The sequence below is a fragment of the Anoplophora glabripennis genome, unplaced genomic scaffold, assembly GCF_000390285.2.
Source record: "Anoplophora glabripennis isolate ALB-LARVAE unplaced genomic scaffold, Agla_2.0 scaffold206, whole genome shotgun sequence".
Taxonomy (NCBI): domain Eukaryota; kingdom Metazoa; phylum Arthropoda; class Insecta; order Coleoptera; family Cerambycidae; genus Anoplophora; species Anoplophora glabripennis.
In genome coordinates, this window is record NW_019416733.1 from 388815 (window position 1) to 413476 (window position 24662).

General features: G+C 32.7%; 6 protein-coding genes across 8 annotated transcripts in view; 3 read left to right on the top strand and 3 right to left on the bottom strand.

Moving 5' to 3' along the window:
• Positions 1-5446, bottom strand: part of LOC108904689 (integrator complex subunit 8) — a 10520-nt gene extending 5074 nt beyond the window's left edge. The window contains exons 1-8 of the mRNA XM_018707331.1: positions 5189-5446; positions 4939-5130; positions 4667-4883; positions 4138-4582; positions 3847-4077; positions 3551-3791; positions 903-1085; positions 602-817 (exon numbers count right to left, since the gene is read on the bottom strand). Coding sequence (XP_018562847.1) covers positions 602-817; positions 903-1085; positions 3551-3791; positions 3847-4077; positions 4138-4582; positions 4667-4883; positions 4939-5130; positions 5189-5306 — 1843 coding nt within the window. The 5' untranslated portion in view covers positions 5307-5446. The remainder of the gene's footprint in view (positions 1-601; positions 818-902; positions 1086-3550; positions 3792-3846; positions 4078-4137; positions 4583-4666; positions 4884-4938; positions 5131-5188) is intronic.
• Positions 5447-5931: 485 nt separating this feature from the next.
• LOC108904675 (nucleolar GTP-binding protein 1) lies at positions 5932-10024 on the top strand. Its single transcript, XM_023455339.1, has 6 exons — positions 5932-6097; positions 6156-6630; positions 6744-7279; positions 7339-7827; positions 8658-8888; positions 9751-10024. Exons 1-6 carry the CDS (start codon positions 6050-6052, stop codon positions 9904-9906), a joined length of 1935 nt encoding a protein of 644 aa, XP_023311107.1. The 5' UTR covers positions 5932-6049; the 3' UTR covers positions 9907-10024.
• LOC108904714 (dehydrogenase/reductase SDR family member 4-like) lies at positions 10019-11304 on the bottom strand. Its single transcript, XM_018707364.2, has 2 exons — positions 10421-11304; positions 10019-10368 (listed from the first exon to the last, which is right to left on the bottom strand). The coding sequence occupies exons 1-2, from the start codon at positions 11068-11070 to the stop codon at positions 10254-10256; spliced, it is 765 nt and encodes a 254-aa protein (XP_018562880.1). The 5' UTR covers positions 11071-11304; the 3' UTR covers positions 10019-10253.
• A 389-nt stretch (positions 11305-11693) lies between these two features.
• On the top strand, positions 11694-12426 carry LOC108904686 (vesicle transport through interaction with t-SNAREs homolog 1B). Its single transcript, XM_018707326.1, has one exon. It carries the CDS (start codon positions 11941-11943, stop codon positions 12289-12291), a length of 351 nt encoding a protein of 116 aa, XP_018562842.1. The 5' UTR covers positions 11694-11940; the 3' UTR covers positions 12292-12426.
• A 62-nt stretch (positions 12427-12488) lies between these two features.
• On the bottom strand, positions 12489-13428 carry LOC108904687 (RNA-binding protein pno1). The gene is made up of 3 exons (XM_018707327.1): positions 13364-13428; positions 12938-13310; positions 12489-12870 (listed from the first exon to the last, which is right to left on the bottom strand). Exons 2-3 carry the CDS (start codon positions 13307-13309, stop codon positions 12526-12528), a joined length of 717 nt encoding a protein of 238 aa, XP_018562843.1. The 5' UTR covers position 13310; positions 13364-13428; the 3' UTR covers positions 12489-12525.
• A 129-nt stretch (positions 13429-13557) lies between these two features.
• Positions 13558-21147, top strand: LOC108904688 (BTB/POZ domain-containing protein 9). Of its 3 annotated transcripts, none has more exons than XM_018707329.1 (12): positions 13558-13613; positions 14377-14553; positions 14611-14679; positions 14736-14802; positions 14898-15154; positions 15220-15481; positions 17877-18096; positions 18147-18306; positions 18361-18488; positions 18558-18661; positions 20551-20765; positions 20875-21147. In XM_018707329.1, exons 2-12 carry the CDS (start codon positions 14377-14379, stop codon positions 21076-21078), a joined length of 1863 nt encoding a protein of 620 aa, XP_018562845.1. In that variant the 5' UTR covers positions 13558-13613; the 3' UTR covers positions 21079-21147. The 3 variants fall into 3 exon arrangements, with proteins under 3 accessions (XP_018562845.1, XP_018562844.1, XP_018562846.1); XM_018707328.1 differs by having other exon boundaries at positions 13579-13772; XM_018707330.1 differs by lacking the exon at positions 13558-13613 and adding an exon at positions 14081-14100.
• The last annotated feature ends 3515 nt before the right edge of the window (positions 21148-24662 follow it).

Below are 24662 nucleotides of genomic sequence, written 5' to 3' on the forward strand. Positions count from 1 at the left end.
AATTTTTTTATTTCACCAAAAAGTATACGTCAAAACGAAAAAAAATGATTACCGGCAGAACTCTGTACGATGATTTTTTTAAGAATTTTTTTTTCGAAAAAAAAGTGTTTCAGGCCAAAAAAAATGAATATCTCTGAAACTTCTTGATTTTTTTATCTAAAAAAATTTGGGGTTATTTAAGGCAGAGAAAGGTACATTTTCACCAAGTTTCGTCAAAATTAAATAATTTTTGCGGAAATGAGAAATAAAACTGAAAAATCTGAAAATAACCTGTTTTTCGCATTTTTCTCGGAAATTATGAGGTTATGTTAAAAAGTGACTTCTACAAAAGTTGTAGATTTTTGCATGATCTAGGTACAACTTATGTATTGGAAACTTTTTTGTTTGACGTTTCGCCAGAAATCCCAATGATACAATTTTTCATAACTTTTCAAGCCCCCAAATCAACCCTCCGCCGCCCCTGCTCACGCATTTATTTTTTTTTAGGTTTATTATAAGCCCTTTTACCATTTCCACTTATAAAAGTTATTTTTTTTTCTCCAAGTGTAATTTGGTTGGACTATAAGTTAGTTTTTGTTTTAAAAGTAAATGAGGAGCTCACCGATTGTATGTTTTGGCCATTCATCGATCAGCTGCGTTATTTGAACTAACAATATTTCCCAACTAATAAGTTTGTACAATTTCGCTACGTTACAGTTAGAAGTGTGCAGTTCCTTGTCTAAAATCAGCAGTAATTCCATGGACAGTTTCCAGTTTTTATTTAAAAGTTGCTCCTTGGATTTTGCTAAAATTACGTAAGCATAATCTTGGTGGAAACCTGAAAAAATGTATGTATCTACATTCCTACATTAAAAAAAAAATTAAAGTCTAGTTTTTGTTGAAATGTTATTATAAAAAATTACCTCTCGGAAGCGACTTCAATACACTTTGTAGTGGTATAGGTAGTTCCCACTGAGGATTTATACTCCAAACGGTAGTACCCAAGTTGAGTACTGCAATTTTTACAAGTATTTCTTTGATTTCCTTGTGATCGTATGTGGCTATTAGCTGCTCTTCCAACTGCCTCAACTCCATTTTTGGTTTCCCTAAAAATCAATTTTCTGTTGCAAATTTTAATGTCTCCGGGTCCGTCATGAAATAGAACTGGTAACCCTACTGGTGATGCTGCTGACGAATAATTTTAGCTGTTTTACTAGATACTAGGAGTATAGTTCAATGCTGAACAAGGCATGTGGCCTTCGGACTAATAGACTAGGCGGTATCTGTTTTGGTTTGGGTGAATCGTATATCCATGGAGATTTTTAGCTTTTTGGCTTTCAAATATCATTAGAAATGAAAATTTTTCTATGTGCATAAAAAAAAACGTGAGCTTAACTTTTGGCGGCACAATATGTTAAAAAAATTCGAAAAATGTCATATTTTTCTTCCTATTTAATTATGTATCTTTTCAAGAGTTGATTTTAGGCGAAAATGGAAAAGGAAAAATATGTTTTTAATTAAATTTTACAAAATATGACTAGTTACAAATCGAATGAATCATGATTGTTATTGTAAAAATCGAAAAAATCGCAAAAAATGGAGTTAAAAATCATTACTTTTTGGGGAATTTTTTTGGGGTCTTTAAGTTGGATATAGGACCTTCATACTTGGCTCAAGAAAAGTTCATGTTATGTAGAATCATCACACCAAATTTCATCAAAATCGGTTCGATAGATTTTGCATAATAATTTTGCAATCCAGATTTTGAAAAAAAAATTGCAAATTTTCAAAATTTTGCGCAGCAAAAACCAAAGCCTTTAGATACTTGAAAATTTAATCACATATAGAAGGGCCCTCAAGCTTTCAAACGCTGTTTGAAAAATTCAAATCCGTCAATTAGGAGAGTTCTGGGGCTTGTTTAAACATTGGTCAAATTTTTGTACTTATAAACAATTAGAATAATTTTGTGAATATTCAATCAAATTAAATTTTTTAAAATAAGTTTTAAAAGTTCTTGGAAAGACGCATTTAAAAAAAAAAAACAGATCGATTGATCAATTAATTACGTAGTTATAGACGATCAAAGTCATTTATTGTACTGGGACATCCGGGCTAATTTTTCAAAAAATACCTTTGGTATTCCGAGTACTTATCAGGTCTAAGTTTGCAATACTTTTCTTCATTGACAACCTACTTTAAAACGTGTTTAAAGTTATTTATGAAAGCGAGAAATTCATGAAAATCGTACGGGTATGGTGGTGGGGGAAGCAGAGAGCGCGACCGCTTCGGCCTGCTCAAAATTGAATCGGCGAGTTCAAAATCGCGACGCGCTTGAAAATTTTTAATATCTCAGCTTCTAGAGGTCTGATTTTGATTTTTTTAGATTGATATCTCGCGATTTAAAAAAAAAACAATTAGCGTATTTTCAAATGCCTATCGTTAATAATTATTGGTCTTTCAACAGTCCGATAATTATTTATCTTTAAACTTCCTTTAATTATCAACTTTATTTTTTATCGTATCAAAGGTAAGTGTATAAACTTATATACTGTTTGTCAAAGATCAAAAAAAAAATTATTTAAATATTCTAAAATTGTTTAAACAACAATTATTTTCAAAATATGTCGAAAATTAGTAATTAATTAATTAATTATTAATTTAATCATCATTTCTTTTGTGATTAAAGTATAATTCAAATATTATTTACTTCTTAAAATATAAGCAAATGAGAAATTAACTCATTATATTACAAAAATACCAAATTATAGTACAAAAATTCAACCAATGTTTAAACAAGCGCTAGAGCTCTCCTAATTGACGGATTCGAATTTTTCAAAAAGCATTTGAAAGCTTGAGAGCCCTTCTATATGTGATTAAATTTTCAAGTATCTAAGTCTTGGTTTTTGCTGTGCAAGATTTTGAAAATTTGCAAATTTTTTTTCAAAATCTGGATTGCAAAATTATTATTATGCAAAATCTATCGAACCGATTTTGATGAAATTTGGTGTGATGATTCTACATAGGTAACATGAACTTTTCTTGAGCCAAGTATGAAGGTCCTATGCCTAACTTAAAGACCCCAAAAAAATTCCCTAAAAAGTAATGTTTTTAAACCCATTTTTTACGATTTTATCGATTTTTACAATAATAATCATGATTTATTCAATTTGTAACTAGTCATATTTTGTAAAATTAAATTACAAACATTTTTTTCCTCTTCCATTTTCACCTAAAATCAACTCTTGAAAAGATACATAATTAAATAGGAAAAAAAATATGACATTTTCCGAATTTTTTTAACATATTGTGCCGCCAAAAGTTAAGCCCACGTTTTTTTTTATGCGCATACAAAAATTTTCATTTCTAGTGATATTTTAAAGCCAAAAAGCCAAAAATCTCTGTGGATATACGATTCACCTAAATATGGACCCTTTGAAACAGATACCATCTGGACTATAATTGTTTCCCACAATATCTGTTATAAAAAAATTCTTAAAAAATTAAAGGTACTTTTGATAAAATATTAAGACAATTTAACATTATTAAAAGAGTACAATTTATATACACTTACTTTTTCTGCTGAATTCGAGCATATTCATATCAGTTTTCGTTAGACTCTCGGGAATGTCGAATTTAGGCTCGGAACCTTTAATATACTGCAGATCCAGTTTATTGAAAACGTCAAATTCTTCAATTGATTCGATCTTTAGCAGTAGGTCGGGGAAGTCTCCTTTTAATGTAATTTCCAGGAGATACGATTTTAATAACAGTCTGTCTTTCTCTGAAAATGATTTCCAAGTAACTTGAAACGCCTGAAAATAAACTCCTTGCATTTCTATTATGTTATAAATTTTATACGATGCATACCCAAACAAATATCTCCACATTTTTCACCGAAGAAAACGAATATTGGTATAGAGGTTTTTTGTCTAAAATGCTTCTTACAATATTCAGCGCTTTAATTTTAAAAAGTAAATCTCTAGCAACGGTAAATGCCCCACTCGATAATGCTCCTTGAATATCCAACTCTAAATTTAGTCTATGCACTAATGGAATTTCCCTGTAAATATTGTCTTGCTGCAAAATCGTAGTAATACCCTAAAACGACAGCCCGTAGATGGTAACAGACATTAATAATTATATTTCTCCCTCACTTACCATATACTGGTTTACAATCGACAAATTTAATTGCTCCAGTAAGTTCCCCTTATGTATTTCCTGAGAACCGTGGCAAGCGTTAATATAAATTTCCAACATGTGCCTATCCACATCGTAAAATTCGTTAATTTTCGGCATATCCATGAAACACTGCAGACAATTAGAGAAATGTTTTTTTGCCAAATCATACTCTTCTTGGTAAAAGAAAAACGCGCCAAGATCGTAATTTATTTGGGCACAAAACTCGTTCCTGGAAATCGGCTGGCTTTTCTCCCACTCGAATTCGATGGAGTCATTTGCTTCCGTAAGCAAATTAAAACACTCGAATGTCAGCATCTGCGGTACGGCTTCCCATTCCAACGAACTCGTAAGAAAAGCGACAGATTTTGTAATATTTTCAGGAGAACAAATGATGTTCACATCAACTAGGGACATATCGTTTATACTAAAAGCCAATGAGTAACTCAATGTTTAATTGGAACTGCCAGTACAATAGGAATTCTAGCATATAAATAATAAAGCTGCTTACCTAAACCTTAGTTGCCAGTTGGAGGTAACTCTATGCATTGATGTTTTTAAAAGCCATCGATGAAATAATAAAAGAGCAAAAAGATACTGCGGTGCCGCATACTTAACATCTGGGTCTTCTATATTAGGTATTTCTGCGGCGTTTTCATTATTCGTAAAAAACATTAAATCCTGCAGTAGATTTATTTGAGTCTTAAACGGCAAGCTTCGTAATTGATCTAAAATAAAATATGACAAGCTATTATGTGCAACAAAAAAATTCTTTCTACCTACCTAAACTCCATTTCAGAAATGCTGCTATTTTCAAGGAAAGGATTTTCAATGCAACATTTTTAGCGGGATGCTTAGGTTTTTCAGAACTTGATTCAACATTAATAATCTCTCCGGTTTCAACTTCCGGCCTTGTTTTCAGTGCCTCAGATATAACATCGTAAAATTTTGTTATTAGTTCTGTTGGAGATGGATCTATAATAAAAAAAAATGTTTTAAAAAATATGTAAGTAGAAATAATATTTTTTATTACCTGGACATGATTTCTGCAAATGTTTCAACAGTAAGTCGGGATCTAATAAAAATTCAAACCATAATACTGTATCGGGAGATATGGGAACAGTGCCTGGCCTCAGTAATTCCACATCCATATTAGAAAATACTTATTACACGAGTAACAACCTTAAGTTTCAGAAGAGTAAAATGACATATATAAATATGTTTCTAAAATATCTAATATTTATGTTTAAATCGAAATACAATGCGATTAAAACAATTAGGTTAGTGTCAACTTATTTGTTTTTGATGTTTTGACGTTTGTCGTCATAACATCAACAAGTAAAAGGGATCTTTGGTAAAAGAACGTTGTTCTTTCAATTCCACCGTTTACACTTTCTACACCAATCCGTTTCATTCGATATAAATCTTATACAACCTGTAAATACGGCATGAAGGGAAAGGATCTAAACAAACAATAATTATTATTGCTTTCGTTTTGAAATGTTTGTAGTTACTAGGTTTTTGTTTCGGCGAGTATATATATATTTTTTGTTCCATCGATATTGTGTTGGACTGCTTAAAATACAGAGCACTAAACTCCATTTTTGGTTTGAGAATACTTATGCTCCAATGTGGGCACATCTGTGCTGATCCGAAATTACATTTTTATGTAGAAAAGTATCACTCCGAATAATTATCGTCTAAGGTATCGTTAATGTCAAGAAGAAGAAAAAGAAGGATTAAATTAAGGTTATGTCTGTTCATTACTGTCAGTTGTCACGCATGTCATGTTCTTTTTGATCCTTCTTGTTTAGCGTAAATAACCACGTTTTTCTTATCAACAAATACAAGAGTTTTATTTGAATTTGTAAGAAAGTTAAGAAAAATTTAAAAAATGGCAACCTATAATTTCAAGAAAATAGCTGTAGTTCCCACAGCAAAAGTAAGTATAACCTTAATTTTATATTTTATTAATACAACATAACCTAAATATTTTTTAGGATTTCATAGATATTATATTTTCTAAAACTCAACGCAAGACTCCTACTGTTATACATAAACAGTATAAAATCACAAGAATAAGGGCCTTTTATATGAGAAAAGTAAAATTTTCTCAGCAAAGTTTTCACGACAGATTAACTCAAATTTTAACGGAGTTTCCCAAATTAGATGACGTTCATCCCTTTTATGCTGATTTGATGAACGTGCTTTATGACAAAGATCATTATAAACTGGCTTTAGGACAAATAAATACTGCAAGACACTTAATCGATACTGTAGCGAAGGACTATGTGAGATTATTAAAATATGGCGATTCATTGTATCGTTGCAAACAGCTTAAAAGGGCTGCGCTAGGTCGTATGGCAACTATTATGAAAAGACAAGCCTCTAATTTAGTATATTTAGAACAAGTTAGACAGCATTTGGCACGTTTGCCATCAGTGGATCCTTATACAAGAACAATCATTATTTGTGGTAAGTTTTTGGATTTGAAAACATTCATTGTATTATCTGAGATTAGATTATGACCCAAATAATTTCTAATTTATTAAAAGTTCACTAAACACTTCTGTATTTTCATGCTTTAGGATTTCCAAATGTTGGCAAGTCATCATTTATGAACAAAATCACAAGAGCAGATGTAGAGGTTCAACCATACGCCTTCACAACTAAATCACTGTACGTCGGTCACACGGACTACAAATACCTTCGTTGGCAAGTTATCGATACTCCCGGAATATTAGATCACTCCTTGGAGGAACGTAACGTTATTGAAATGCAAGCGGTTACCGCCTTGGCCCACTTAAGAGCCTGCATTTTATATTTTATGGATCTGTCGGAACAATGTGGACATACGATCGAAGAGCAAGTAAAATTATTTGAGTCTATCAAGCCCTTATTCGCAAATAAACCGCTTATAGTTGTCATCAACAAAACTGACATCATAAAATTGGATGAATTATCTGCAGATCGGAGATCGGCATTGGAAGAAATCGAGGGTGACAAAGGTTTGTCATTGTTAGAAATGTCCACAATGAGTGACTTCGGTGTGATGGAGGTTAAAACGGAAGCTTGCGAAAAGTTACTCAGTTATCGCGTCGATCAAAAGATGAGAACTAAAAAGGTAAGAACAGTTATATTGGTCTAAAAAATTGAAATTCTGCATTTTCTATTGTTTTTAAGGTCGATGGGGTCCTCAACCGACTACACGTTGCCATACCTAAACCGAGAGACGAGAAACCTCGTCCCCCGTGTATACCCGAAAGTGTTCTGGCAAAGAAACAAGCTTCCATGGAAAAACGTAAACGCAAGCTCGAACGTGACATAGAACTGGAACAAGGCGACGATTACGTGCTCGATCTTAACAAGCACTATACGGACATCCCCGAAGAAGAACGCTACGACATTATACCAGAAATTTGGGAAGGACACAATATCGCAGATTATATCGATCCCGAGATTTTCAGTAAACTCGAGGAATTAGAGAAGGAGGAGGAGATAAGGGAGGAGACGGGGATGTATGCCGTACCTAAAATCGAGCTTGACGAGACCATGCAAGAAATTAAAAAACTCGCTTTACAAATTAGACACAAAAAGGCTATTATTAAAGATGAAGCAAGGATTAATAAACAAAGTAGGAAGCCTGTTTTACCGCGAACTTCAGGAGCGAAGGTAAGTCTTGACTTTACTTAATTGTATGAGACAATTATTTCTATTTATCGTGTTTTAAATCGGAAATCATCAAATTTGCTATATTTATGGTACAAATCATCTTAGTCAAATTGAAGACTACTAAACTTTAGAAAAAAAGCAAAATGCAACACACAAATAATATATTATGCCGAACTGCACTTTTCTATTCAACATTTAATGTACGTGGGAGCGCAAATGGCTCCATCTGTCGTGCTGATTCCCAACTGTGCCATTCAAATGGCTACAGTAGGAAGTGACCTGCTATATTGCAGGTACTTGTTGCACGACTGCCGCCCACAAAGGGCAAAGACAACGTTTTAATTTGCCAGTGTTGCGAGAAACAACTACTCCGAGGGCTATATGCCCCTACCGGCATTGAATTATACCCGCAACACTTGTGCAACAACTAGGATCGTTCGTCAATTTAACCCACCAGACGTAAATGTTGAAGAATCCCTAAAATTTCGGGTTATAATTATTTCTTAACATTTAAATTTCATTTCAGTTCTCTATTTAACATTTGAATAATCAACAGAAATTGATTTTAGATTTCAAATACATACAAAATTAAAAATAGCATAAATTTCAAAGGAAAATATCAAACCGATCAGACCATAACTTTCGAATTAGATATAATTATGCATGGACGCTGATAAAAACAGCTGTGGTAATAATTTTTATTATTAAAATTTTGTTATTTAAAATCTCTGTTGCACGTAGCGATATAACTTGGCTAATTTCTTTTAACGATTTATTTGACGAAAAATTGGTAACTGTAAAACAGGTTTTTGTCTACACTGTTATTTTAGGTTAGAGGCCGATCTGTCTCCAAATTAAGGGAAGATATGTCTAAATTGGGGGTAGATATGTCGGGAACCGAAGACGCCCACTTTACCAAAACGAAGGCTAGGAGCAGATCTACGGGGCCGCCTACCAAACGAATGAGAATGGACACAAATGAGGCAGACAGTACCTCTCTTAATAGGTCAAGATCGCTTTCTAAGCCACCCAGAAACGAACAAGGAATTAAGGACGTTGCTGTAAGTACTGTTACTACTCCTATTACATCCATTTTATCGATTTATATAATGGACATTTAGTATTACTTTTTTCAAAAGATATCTGACATGGTCTTTTTCCCTTAATGTTATCACTTATCTCCGGTAGTACATTTGGTAAAATGTAAATGATTGTTTTACTAATTAATTATGATCGTCTCAAAAAAATTCTTAAGAAAAACTTCACTTAAACACCAGTTAAAAACAAAAACTCGTGCACTCACAGATGACCAATGTTTTTAATTTATTATGAAATGCAACGTTGTAACATACAACTCCGATCACCGAGGTGGTAGATTGAAAGATTTGCTTGTCAAAAAGAGATGAAAGGTGGCAACAAGCCTACGTGTCGACTTTTGAAGCTCGAATGTAGATAATCGTGGCATCATTTCAAGGCTACATAGGATATAGAACACTGGCAAAGGCTGGAGGCTTGCGAAAGTTAGCTGCCAGCGACTATAATTAGAATTCGGAGGGCGCGAAAAATAGTGGACATTTAAAAATCGTATATTTACGTACTCGAGATCTCCCTTAGTAGATACCTACCTAATTAGTTGCATTTGCAAATAGATTTGTAACGAAATTTCTTAAATAACATTAATTATATGATGTAAAATAAAAAACTAAAAGAAAACTTTTGCAATACTATCAAAAACTGCAGAGGAGGCTTAGCCCCCCCGCCTCCTCTAACGAGCCGCCACTGCTACTGAATAAATTTTTTAATATTGATATTTTGTTAAATATTTATATTGAAGATGATAGTGATTTTAAATTAATGTAATAGATGTCACCACCACCGTTATTCTCGCAAATATAGAAGACCGATTTCTCTTTTTTATTGTAGATGAAGAAAAAATTAGCCAAAATCGCACATAGAGCCATTAGTAAGAAGGTTAAAAAGATGGGACTCAAAGGAGAAGCCGATAGATTTATAGGTACTAAAATGCCGAAACATTTGTTTGCAGGAAAACGAGGAGTCGGTAAAACTGATAGACGTTAATTTATTTACGTTTCATATAGTACTTTTCCAGAAGAATACCAGCTATTCTTATGAATGTTATTGTTTTATGGTAAAAGGAAATAAAGTTTTCTTTGAAATTGAAAAAAATATATAATAATTGATGTCTTTTTTTTAAAACTTACACCATACCACTATCCTTACAACAAATGGATTATATTCAAAGCTACCAAAAGATATGCCGATTTCATCATTAAATGACCAGGGAAAACCAAAAATATGTCACGAAATAACGAATCATTCCTCCCATTCACAAAAATTATAACTCGGTTAGTGACTACAGGAATATTTAACTTTAGCATACTTTAAATAAAAGTCGTGTATATTCTTTACAATCTTGAAGGCATTCCACCAGAAACCACAATATTTTCACCCGTCAGGTATGCACCATCCTTTGAAGCTAGAAATGCGACAACACCACTAATATCGTGAGGATCTCCCAACCTGAAAAATATCAGTTTTAAAAAGAATTTTCAATCGGTACCCTCTTATATACCTTTTTAAGGGAATTTGTGACAAAATTTCGCTTTCTGCGCCCTCATTGGAAGTTAGAGCGGAAGAAAATTTTGTTTTTATAATCCCCGGTGCCACGCAGTTCACGGTAATTCCTTCGGGGCCAAGTTGAAGTGCAGCTGCTTTTGTCAGTCCTAGTAAAGCTGTTTTGCTTACCGAATAAGCTCCTAGTAAGCCAAGTGGCTGGAAGCCGGCAATTGATGAAATGAAGATTATCCTGCCTTCTTTACTTTGTTTTAACAACGGGACTGCCTCTTTGGCTAATAAGAAGGCTGACTTAACGTTAACGTCGAATATTTTGTCCCATGAACTTTCAGAACAATCAAGTACATCCCCAACCTCTGGATTAACAGCTGCATTTGATACTAGAATGTCGAGGCCACCGAATTTATTAGCTTGGTCGAACAATTTTTTTCTATCGTCGGCCTTTGATACGTGACATACCAAACCTTTAACATCGAGTCCCTCGTTACTCAGTTTACTTATGGCTTCGTTTACATTTTTTTCTTTTCGACTGCTAACGATAACTTTTGCCCCTTCACGAGCTAATCTCTGTGCTATTGCAAATCCTATTCCATCTGTAGAAGCAGTTACTATAGCAATTTTTCCACATAAACGATTTATAGAACTCATTTCTTCTATAAATTTACTTGACTTAAATATATTATTTTATTTCCAATAATATCAAGTATAGTTTAAAGTCCAGTCCAATCAAGAGATAAATATGGATAAACAAAATACATCAGCAGAGTTGCCACATTGAACAATATCAAGTATATTTTTGTAAAAAATATTTCATAGACATTTGATGTCCATTACCAAGTCAGAAATTTTTTTAAACTAGAGAATTATCAGATCTAAACATGAAAATTTAAAGCCTAAAATTTAAAATGAATTAACCTAAAAAAAATAGAGCTGGATTTTTTGACAAGAACAAAACAAAGTTGATAATAATAGGTCTGTTCGTCGGTGTTAGTTGTTACCACAAATTGAGATTTACATATCTTTGTGACGTCATTGGCTGGATTTTAAGAATTAAGGAACAAGATTAGTTGATTAGTATTTGGAGAACAAAGAACAACTACATATAAACAGAGAACCTTTAATATTTACGTGTTTCTTTTGAAGGTGTTCCAATTGTTTAAGTTTGGAGTATTTAGAGTAGGACAGTAGAAGAGCACTTCCTTGGCAATTGGAAAGCAGCTATTATGTAGCTCATTGGTCTGTCAACTGTCAACTCATATAGATGGCGCCACATGTTGATGAACTGTCTGTCAGTAGAGAAATAATAAATAATTGTATTCTTTTTTATATTTTGTGGAAAACTAAAAAACACCATAGACTTGATATGTAAATAATAAAATTCGTAGGAAAATAATACATGATACAGTTTATTAAGTTGACTATTACCCAACAGATATAAAAACATTTACAAATGTGAAAATAGTAAAAGATATTGGCAATTAGTCAGTTAGTTGGATATTAGAGTGAATTATTGCAAAAATGTCTGGTGGACCAGATTTCGATTGGGAGGCACACAATAGGCAAGTAATATTAGAAGGGACTGCAGTTTTGGAGAGAACAGGTGACAGCATAGCTCGATCAAATCAAATTGCAATTGAAACTGAAAATATCGGCAATGAAGTTATAAATGAGTTAGGAGAACAAAGAGAAGCACTTCTTCGCACTCGAGATCGACTAGAAAATGCCAATGAACAACTACTTAATACCAAATCAATCTTAAATAAAATGAGAAGGAATGTTGTATATAACAAATTTATATTAATTATGATCATAATAATTGAAATTATTATACTGCTTTCATTATCTTACTTGAAATTTATAAAGAAATAGTTGTGATATTTGTTAAGAGGTATTTAAATATGCATATAAATTTTTCTAATGTTTTATACTTGAGCATAAATATATAATGTAAATATTTAAAACAATATTAGGTTACAAACCTTGAAAATTACTTTCTTTAAAAAATGTACTTATTGAACTGAAAAGGCCTATGCATTTTTTTGTTTATATTACAAATAAATACACATTCTATGTATGTACATACTTTTTATTTATTTAAATAATTCATGTTCTTTCTGAAATTCTACTAGCGATATTTCGTAATTGGCCGTAGACTTTAGAAGGTGGCGAACCAAGAATTAAGTTGCAAATTGCTTTCCTTGCTAGAGCTATATTTTGGAAGCTTCCTAAAATGTGTACTTTACTGTCAGCTAAGACAATTCTTGTTTTCGTAACATTTTCAATCGTGAACTTAGTTCGTCCTCCTTTCCCCGCAAGTCTTCCTATAGCTCTAGACTGGTGATCCCCTTTTAAGGTTTTAACATCTTTAATTTCAAAAGTTTCTACAAACAGATCATCTAATCGTAATAAGGCTAATGCGTCTTCCACCTCGAAGCCATACACAAAAGCCTGTAACAAATAATATATAAATAAAATGTCTAAAGTACGTTTTGAAAAAGCTAAGACAAACACAAACCTTTACAAAATCTGCAGCTTTCTGTAAATTGCTAATGTCCTTAGTTTGTTCACAAGTCCTAATTTCCACGTTTCTCGTCTTCAAATTAAATCTTATTTGAAGTTCCAGATGTTCCACTATCGGCGTAAATATTTTCAACCAATTCTCTTTCAATGGTGAATATCTATGAGCAGGAACGGCTATTTTACGTATATCCTCTTTATTCTCTGATAACGATTTAGTTTTAATTCGTTTAGAGTTCGGTGCAGTATTTTTGCTTTTCCCTTCTATTCCGTTATGCACATCGACTTCCATTGCAGACTCGCTAATATGTTTTCTTTTAGGACCTTTATTTGGTTCGAAATTGTCTGCGTCTATATTTATATCAGCCATCCTAAAATTAATATCGTTTTTAATAAATCACACCACACAGTTCATACACGTTACTTTTGAATCGCTGTCAACAAAAAGGTTATGTTCAGGGTGTGTTCGTTTATAAATCGATAAGTGATCCCGGGTAACCAATTCCGAACTGTGATTGTGTAAAACGTACAAGCCAAAAGTGATCCGTCTTACCCTCATTCTCAAATAATTCTCAAAGTATAGAGTTGATTCAGTTCAGTTTAGATTAATTTTGGCTTTGGACTTTCTAATCTTTCCATATGATAATTGTCAGTAATTCAGAATCAGAGCAGAGGTAAATATGTAAAAAATTAATGATAAATGGTATTTCATCGGTAATCAATCATTGCTGTCTGTGAATATTGAAATGTTATACAGTACAGCGAAAACATATCTGAATAATATATAAAAGTCGAATATTAGATAAAAGGAATATTTGAGGATATATTCTAAGGCAAGTTATTTAATTTAATTATTACAATGTAAGGTTACCACAGTATAAAATTGCATGTACTTTTCTGTAGTTAAATAAAATTTTAAATAAATACACAGAGATATATGTGCTTAATCTATCTAATCAACATTTTGTTATAATTGAATAGAGACTACCTGTTCCTGTTAATGAAAAATAATCAGTATCCAATAACTGTCATTTATTTGTGTATTTACCAAATTATCAGTGGTATAACCAATTGATTGACGTTTTTATGTACTTATATAATAATAATTATTACATAACTACTCGCCCTTCGGGGTTAAATCGTATTTATTAATTCAAAAAGGTTTGTTTCTATGTAGGTCGTAATTTCATACTTAGCGAAACAATAAACTAAAATCTTAGATTAATTCTTATGTATTTAAAATATAGATCATATTCATATATTACTTAGTACACATTGTAAATACCTACTGTGTGTAGTAATCTTGTTCATGTTGACCCTAATATCTTTTTTAAAGTACTATCACATAGTACAGTGGAATTACTATTATAAGACTAGAATGAAAAGAACATTGAAGATATAGAACATGAATTAAAATGGTAATATATTTCTATTTAGATGAGTAGTGGAAGTCATCAGTATTTACAAAATCCAAACCCAAAAACAGTAACCACAAGATTGGGCGATATAGAGCACCTGTCTCAGTTCTCGGAACATCTGTCTACATTGTGCTTAAATCCAGATTATTCCGATGTGGTTCTTGTTGTGGAGGGAGAGAAACTCAGTGCGCATAAGGTTTGTAGAAATTTGTAAATGCCACTCGTTAGTTACGCTTTTAATTTTTTACTCTAGGTAATTTTAGCTGCACGTAGCGATTATTTTCGCGCACTCCTCTATGGAGGATTAAAGGAATCTTCTCAGGTTTGTGAATTTTTAAATTTAAGGGAAAAAAACTAAAAGACAAATATTTGTTTTAGGCAGAAATTGTTCTACCAGATGCTCCACTCAAAGCTTTCAAGGTTTTACTACGATATATCTATACAGGTGAGAATTGTATATATTGCTTAGTTTTTGATCAATATACTACTTTTAGCTTTTTGTTAAAGAGTGTTACTTTTAATAAAACTGAAATATTTAAGGACACATGTTTTTGTCGACCTTAAAGGAAGATGTAATCCTGGATACGCTTGGCCTGGCTCATCAGTACGGTTTCCAAGACTTAGAAACGGCTATATCGGACATATTGAAACAATTGTTAGCCTTGAGAAATGTTTGCGCGATCCTCGACACTGCCCATTTGTACGGATTGGAAAAGCTCGTTAAATTTTGCCACGGGTTCTTAGACAGGCATGCCTCTAAGATATTAACTCACGAAACGTTTTTGCAACTCTCTCAGGTAGGTTTTCTTTAAAAGAAATTGTATACGACGGCACGCAAACACTTTCGTTGTCATCGTTTCAGGAATCTCTCGTTGAGCTCCTGCAGAGGGATTCCTTCTTCGCGCCAGAGGTGGAGATATTTCGAGGCGTCTGTAACTGGTGCAAAGGCAACGAAGATAAGGATGATTTAGTGATGAAGTGCGTCAGGTTGCCGCTGATGAGTGTCGCGGATCTTCTTTCGGTGGTGCGACCGGCGGGGCTCGTAAAACCCGATGCATTATTGGACGCGATAGCTGAAAGAACTAACGTTCGTTTGAGCAACTTACCGCATCGGGGACAATTGAGTAAGTCGCATGAAAATTATGTATTAGTTTTGCTTGTAATTTCTAATAATCCAAAATTTTAATTAGCCCACTTCCTGTAGCTGAAAACATCGTAATACTTCAAAATTTTTTATAACTGCATAGATTTTTCTCAAAATTTAGAATTAGGCTCATCTTACCCCCCACTTCAAAACTTATATATGCGCTAGGTGTGCTTTTTGTTCTTAAGGGGGTGAAGACCACCCCTTATTGGAAAAAAAAAGAAAAAATAGAAATTTAAGTATTTTATGTAATCAAATATTTTTTATTTATGCAGTATAAGTAATTTCATGTGCTATCTAACATGACACTTAATGTATCCCATATTTTCAACTCGGAAAAACCTTTAAAAACCACTCCTTTGGATGAAAATAATATAAAAAAAAATTTTTCAACTTGAAATGTTTTAATCGTGCTCTTTTATCAAATTAAAATTGCTTTCTTGATTAAAAGATCTTTTTCATCGATTGCAACATTTCAGCCCACACACACAAAATTAAGATTATTTTATAAATTTTTATTTTCCTTTTTAATAATAATAAATACAAAAAAACATTATAATTATATGTAAATGATTATTCGTCGTCACTGCTATTGTCTTCACAATCATGCTCATCCTCTTCGATGATTGGAGGCGAATTTAAACAGTTGTCGCCGGAGCATGCCGGAACCAAGCTTCCGGCAGCCACAATTTCCTCTGCAATCTTTTTTGCAGTTGCAAAAAATCATTTTCAACTATTCTTCCGGAGCAGGCAAACTACGCATTTTTATTGGTTCCACTAAATCTTTTTTTAACCATCCTTAGTCCGTTATATTAATATGTTAATGTACACATACAAAATACGTATATATACAAAAAAAATCAAAATGCTTCAAAATTCTTGTTTAACCTAAATTTTCCTAAAATTATCACCTAAACGCGTGTTTATTTTTTTGACGATAACTTTCTTACTTTTTTAGATTTTTAATTGCACAAAGGCTCATTTTGCAAGGAATTGTAAGGGCTACGTGAGCTGTTGAGTTGATCTTTTTTAAGCCCTTCATTTATAAGTTTGAAGGGTTTAAAGGGCTTGAAAAGGGTGGTACTCACATTCATATGATAACTTAAAATGGCGATATCTCGATTAATATTAATTTTAGAGAAATAAAAAATAAAAACAAAATCTTCGGCAAAAGTAAAGCTAAATTTTTTTACTCTTGTATTTTTTCGTACACCCTTTAATTTTTAAGTTACAGTGTAAAAATCGAATTTTTTTCAAAAATTTGAAAAATTTACATTTTCAAAAATTAAGTTTTTTTCAAAAGCATGCTTTGTAAGTGAGTTAAAGACCCAGAACATATTCTTAGAACATAAATGAAGAAATCTGTAAATGGATTGCATTTAATTTTAATTCTGTCGCCAAAGGCACTGATTTGTTTATTTTTTTCTTAAAAAAAATGAGACTATCATGTTTTTTCAATCAAATTTCCGTTAATTTTGATTCTAAAGACTTTTAAAACAGCTCATCTTAAAGGTTTTTCAAAGTTCTTTAAAAAAGGTTCAAATAGTTTTTTCCTAATATTTATGGTTTTGGCATTATTTATGTTAACTGGTTCCAATTTAGTTTTTAGCTAACATATAATAATGTTTAAAAATCCATAATTCGGTTTATATTACAATTAGAGAAAAACAAAATAATACCATTAGATTTGTTTTTTTATTACCTTTTATTTTGTTCATTACAACTTTTTTGTTAAATCCAATGGTTTCAGAGTTATTTGCAAAAAACTGTCCGAAAACAAGCACTTTTTCAGTAAAAAATCAACATTTTCAATGACGAATTACTCGGAAAGTATTGGATTATCCACAAAACTTTATATAATATTTGTTACTTAAAATTGACTCCTCTATCGATTCCTGTGGTTATTTTGGGCGTAAAAATTTCCACCCCCAGGGCAAAAGCACAGTTCGGCACTATATAAGTTTTGTTCCATGAGGCATTCCCCACATTCAGTCAAAATTTCACGTCAATCGGTTCAGTTATAAAGAATTCGGAGGTAAAAACCCTGAGTAACTGGACTAAATATGAAATAGTACAAGAGGTTACATTCTGAATAATCTTCTGATATAAATAGCATCTAAATTTTAAAAAAATGTAGGTAATAATTGATTTGTAGCAAAATACAGGATGTAGGGGTACCCAAAATATGACGACTTAACGCAACTTGAGAAGTTATAGGCCTTGAAAGTGGGGTTTCAAATTTCGAAAAAAGCAATTTGTCAGTTATACTTGAACTTGGAAAAACCAAATTTGGATTGGAATAGCAAGTTATCGAGTGTTACTAAAAAACATGTACCGTATGTGGGCCTAATGACAAACATAAAATTTATTTTCAGTACTTGACGAGAACGTAGCGTCGCCGAGATTAGGTTCTAAGGTCGTATCCGGAGAATTGATGGAATACTTGTTAGATGGAGATTACTACTCGTACGACATGGAAAAGGGTTACACAAGGCATGCCATTAACGGTCCCGGTGATCACGGTATTATCGTAAAACTAGGCGCTCCCTCTATCATTAATTACATCCGAATGTTACTGTGGGACAGGGATATTAGGTTAGTTTTATCCCTTAGCAATTTCTTAGGTTATATCGAATGATTTCTAGATCTTACTCGTACTATATCGAGGTGTCCATGGAGCAGAAGGATTGGGTACGCGTGGTCGATTATAGCCAGTATAGTTGTAGGTCTTGGCAGTATTTGTATTTCGAGAACAGAGTGGTACAGTACGTCAGGATAGTAGGGACCCATAATACCGTAAACAAGGTAATCTTGATTAATTTTTGCTGTTCACGATTAATAATTGCGCGTCTTTTTGAGGTGTTTCACTTGGTGTCGTTCGAGGCGATGTGTAAAGTGAAGATTCCAAAAATGTTGAATGATATTATCTGCCCGAATTACAACGTTGCCACTGTGGACAAGAGCGCCGTGGTCATTGAAGGTGTCAGGTAAATCGAAGATGTTCATTTTTGATACCATAAAAGTTACTTGTTACACTTATTGTCCCTTTTTTTTAGCCGAGCACGTAACGCCTTATTGAACGGAGATACAAAACATTACGATTGGGATTCAGGGTATACCTGCCATCAGTTAGGATCCGGAGCTATATTAATTCAATTAGGTAAGAATTTTTTGTTTTATGAAAAAAGTGGGATGAGTAACGAGACTTTTTCACAGTAAAACTAATACTTCACACAAAAAGTCATGCAATACACCTCTTCATAAACCGATAAACTAAAAACTAATATGAATGTAATAAAATGACCATTCTCGTTTTGCCGAATTAATATTGGCCATTTGTTTTTTACCCGGTTAGCACAAAAGGTGGATTGTTATTATTATGAACTAGATCAATGTCATTTAATATCGAGATTCACAAACTAAACACAGTGCTTTAAAAAATTAATTTATACTTTTTATCAAAAACTTGAAATGATAACAAATATACAGTAGGGTGGGTCAAAAAAAGTCGACTATTTTTTTTTACTATATACTCTGAAAAATAGGTTGCTAGACACCTCTAGAAAATTCTTTCTAAATATGAGCTCTTAATTTTAATTAAATGGGGGCATAGTTGCGTAATCAGGGGACCAACATTATGCCTCTAAAAATCAAGGCTAACATGATTAGTTTTCGAAATATTTGGGAAAAACGGAAATTTTGTAAATCCGTTTTTGTTTCATTTCTTTCTTGTTTGAGGTGATATTAAAAAAAGAACAACACTTTCTCATGGCCACTTTTTGCCCTCTATCGAATGGCATAGTCATTTTTTATATGTAACGTTTCGTCTCTCCAGGACCATCATCAATTTCATTTTTTTAAATACGACTGGAAGTTTTATTATATTTTTTTGCAAGTCTTCATGACCCCCCTATACTGTACTGCCTCAGCCCAAACCAGATTCAGGCGTTTTGTCTCGAAAAATTCATCTTCAGTGTATTCGTTTCAAATTTATCTAAATTTTTTATTTACATTTCTTTTTTATTGAATTATCGTACACTATAAGTGTGAAATCCGTCTAGTTATTTAAACTATTTCCACCACGCATTAAAATAAAAAATTATTAGAGTTTTCTTCTCGTGTCTATAGTTATTTCTAGGCTTCTCGAGTGCTCAAAATTCAAACAAATTCCGATCTATTATTTTCAGGATATTCATACAAATACATCTGACATACTCTTTCACACTTGCGGTTACAGATATAATAAATTCCGATAATATTACGCTGATCTTCATTTTCAACCTTTGCCAAAACGAAAATGTTTTTGAACATTTACTGAAATTTTTTAAAGGGTAATATTCAGTTGGCGTTTTGGTTATTCATATGCATTTTTAAGTTTTAATTGGTCATAATAAAATTAAAATTGTAACAATGTTTTAATTTTGACGCAACAACTTATTGGGTTATGTATGACCAACTGATCGTAATAGTTCATAATAATAAATGTTTTATTGTAACGCATAGTGGTAATAATTTAAATAACTAAATGGATTTCACAAGGTCTAACGACACTTACAATGTACGATAATTCAATAAACAAGGAAATCTAAATAAAAAATTAAATAAATTCGGAACGAATACACTGAAGATGAATTTTTTGAGACAAAACGTCTGAATCTGGATCGGGCTGAGGCAGTACAGTACTGTAGTTGATGATGGTCCTGAAGAGACAAAACGTTGCATATAAAAATTGATTATGCCATTCGATAGAGCGCAAAAAGTGGCCTTGAGAAAAAGTTGTTCTTTTTTCAATATCGCCTCGAACAAGGCTGAAAAAAATGTTGTAAGAAGTGAATTTGTAACAGCCTGTAGAGAATAAATCAGTTGAATAAGTATTTTTATTTATAAAACGTGTAAAATGAACGAGAATAACCAAGTACATAATAAAACTCCACATCTTTTATTCGAAAAACAAAGCGATTGCGGATCTACATTCACTTGAACTAATTTCTCTGTTTTGTCATCCGTAAATTTTGTCGATGGAATAATGCAACGCCTCCTATATTTCAGGACAACCCTACATAATCTCCAGTTTAAGACTACTACTTTGGGACTGTGACGATAGAAGTTACAGTTATTACATAGAATCGTCGACTAACGTTTGGGAATGGGAAATGGTCGTCGATAACACGAGGGAAAACTGTAAGTCTTGGCAGGTCATCAAATTTCCGCCAAGACCCGTCGTTTTTATCCGAATCGTTGGCACACACAATACGGCAAACGAGGTAAGTGTAAAGTTGTAAAACGAGCGGAAAAAAATGCCAAGTACACCGTTACGGATTAGACTTTTCTTTTCAACGTTGGAAGCGTTGAGTGTTTAGTTTACATTTGCAGGTATTTCACTGCGTTCATTTCGAGTGTCCGTCTTGCGAAGACGTCGGGGGTCAAAGTTCCATGACTTCACCGAAGTCGAATAGGAAAAGTAGGGAATTTAACGGGGTGTCCGCTATAGATCCCGTTACTCAACCCCCGGAGACCGCCACTGAAGCAGAGGAAGTACCTATGGCTTTAGTAGATAGATCTTCAGAACCTGAATAGATTAGTTTTAATTGTAGTTATAAATGATCTGTAATTTTGTTAAACCTGCAATATATACGTTGGGAAATACTTCAGAAATAATTTATTTAAATATTACGCTTTTAAAAAAATATTTAACAGATGAATTATTGTTGTGGATCGTTGTTGACGGACGGGGATCACTACAAAGCATTCAAATACAGGGTGTTTCATAACTCTACCGACGCAGAGCAAGCACGTGTAGAGAATCTTAAAATATGCCAATTTGTTATGCAACATTTTTCCTGGGATGTACCGTTGAAGAGATATTGACCTCTGAAGAATGAGCGTGTGGGCAAAGAGCAATACGCACTGTTGCTCTGGTCCATTGCATCATAAAATTCAGTTGTCGACAAGTCGCCTGGCAGTGCAGTGCGGCAATGCGGAATTTGGTGTGATTCAGGTAATTTTAATTTATTATAGGCACCTATCAGTCATTCATATTACAATAATTGCGAAAGGGAGAAATAAGAGGGATATTTGGTTTACTAATATTATTTATATTATTATGGCATTTTGGAGACCTTTTGAAACGGAACAAAACTAAATTTACCATCAATATATATATAAAATTGTTTGGGGACATAAATAATTAAAATATGTTGTTGGCCAAATGAACATATAATAGAAATTTTCTACACATATACAAATTATAATTTTTTACCTTTAGCAGAAAATTTTTTAAGGGTCGCCTATGAAACTCATTAAATTTTATTACCAGACGTTTTTTTTGCATATTCAACTGACTTTGGAAGGACTATACATGATTTGCATTTATCTTTAATTGGCAAAAATGTGAATTTGTTGGAAGCCCTATAAGGGCCGGACTAGGGGTAGGGTGCCCTTAAAATATCAATTTTTTTTTTCAGTACGCCAATTATTAAATAGTTTTACCACTATTACAGGAAATTTAATTTCCAAATTTTTTTGAAAAAATAGTTTTTGAGAAAATCGGGATTTTGTCATTACTAATTGAATCGGACAAAAAGTAAATTATGCAGTTTTACGAGTAGTAGGCTATGATTTCATGTGTTATTTTTGACGTTTACAAAGACTGCACATTACCACGTACTATTCCATCATCTTGGAAAATGCCTGGAAAATTTTAATTTCCTGGTTCATCCTTACCCAAAATATTCAACAATTATTGTTACCCCAAGATTTAGGCCAAAGACTAACTTTTTGTAATTTCATTTTGCGTCTGTGTATTTGGTTTCATGAGAAGATTCGTTTTACCGATGAGGCCTGTTTCACTCCAAGAGTTGAAAATCCACATACAATAATTCTTCCCCATTTTCAAAATGAATTTAAAATAAATGGGCTGGTACGTTATTTGGTTGGGCCAGTTATTCTACCAAACCGCCTGAATGGCGAAAATTATTTATGTTTTTTACAAAATACTCTCTGCGCTACTCGAGGATTTCCTGTGCAGTTAAGACGTCGAATGTGATTCATGCACAATGGTGCTTCACCACATTTTAATGCTAATGTACGAGACTTCTTGAACCAGCAGTTCCCGAATAGACGGATAGGACGAGTAAACCATAATTGTCCACAAAATTGGCCAACAAGGTCACCAGATCTGAATAAATGTGATTTCTGTCTCTGGGGGGTTTTAAAAGAATTTATTTACTTTACACCGTTTGTATCTGAAATAGATTTATGGAATCGTATAAATGCAACATAAAAAATGATCCACAGTTATTGTACAGATTAGACTTTAATTTTCGGCAGAGGGTAAATTTATCTGGCCATTTTCAACAGTTATTGTAGTGCTCTTTAACGATATGGGTAGTGCATGTGGTTAAAATTGAATTTGTTACTGCTTTGTTTTGTAAGATTCCTCTTTTTTTAATTTGTTGAAAACAAAATCAAGAATAATTTAATAAAATTGCTTTTTCTTGATAATTTGTTGTAAACTGCATACTTTACTTTTAGTCCGATTCAATTAGTAATGACGCTGTTTCAGAAAATCCCGATTTTTTCAAAAACAGTTATTTTTTCGAAAAATTTGCTAAAAAAATTTATAACGTTAAATTTCCTGTAATACTGGTAAAACTAAATAATAATTGGCATACTGATAAATAAATCGATATCATTGTAAAGACTCCCTACCCGTAGTTCGGCCCTTATTGGATTTCCAACAAATTCATATTTTTAGCAATTAAAGATAACAATAAACGCAAATCATGTATCAAATTTGTTAGCTCTACCTTAAGGCATTGCTGACCTATTATTTTTCAAAATTTAACACTCATCTTCAGAGACCAATATCTGTTCAACGGTACATCCCAGAAAAAATTGTTACTTAACAAATATCTCTATCTAGTCTTCTCTATCAGTAGAGTTATGAAACACCCTGTATATGGATCACCAGTGAAGTGTTAGAATGAATTATATTTTTCTTTAATACATAGTGTCAGTGAGATATACAAAGTATGTTATTTTAAATTTTATTGATATTCAATGCCTACTGTCACAAAGTCCTACTGGAAAACTGACCTACTAATCTTCTCTACAGGCTACGTATGTACATAGGTACTTGCTTTATTTCTTCTAGTAAATTAGTCATGATTTCATACCACTTTAAGATTAGTAGGTCACTTTGTCAGTAAGTGCAAAGTAATGCTTTCTGATAGTAGGCATTAGGTATCATTGACATTTAAGATTAAGATAACATATTCTTTGTAGGTTATATTTTACCCACACTCAAAACATGTTGGTAGGGACATCCAAATAGCTCCTAAGGCGTATTGATGAGTTTAAAAAGAGTTGGAATGTTGGAAACCTGTCTGTATCTGATTATGCTGCTGAGGGATCATCTCAGATGTTTGCTAGATCAGATGTGTAATAAGTAGATAGATAAGTGTAGAAATGATATGACTGGCGCAGGCAAAAAACACCGTGCAGTACACAAAATTTAAATATCTCAGAAACTACTGAAAAAAACAGAAAGTACAGAATTTAATGCTTATCAACATACTACTACAGAAACAACATTATTCCTATTCATTTGAATTTTATTTATAAAACTTTTTATCTACTTTAAGTACAAACTTTATAGTTCAAAAATTTTCAACTTCATTAGAGAAATAGTTTCTAAAAACAATTTTTTAAACTTGACTAACAACCCGTAGATTACAAACACCCTGTATATAATGTCATTCTCAAAATAAAACGCTACATAGTGGAATACACTTTCAAACACGTCTTTGGTGTTTAATTCATCGTTTGGGGGAATTAAATACCCATAAGCAATATATAAACCTACACATACATAGGTCTATCTTTTTATAATTAGATATTTGTTATTTATGTCTTAAGCAATCTTTTAGAATTGTACATATACCTATGTCGTGTCGTGAAATAAAACGAGAAGGGGTAAAAAAAGTGCGACTAGATTATAACAACTCTCATTATAAATTAAAACCATTACGTTGGCCCCACCTACCAAACAAACAAGGACACATATAGGAGATTCCAAAAATGAGAACCTGTTACATATAAAACAAGGACGATAGCATGCGGTGGAAGCAAGAGGGAAAACAGGAGATTCCATCATTTGT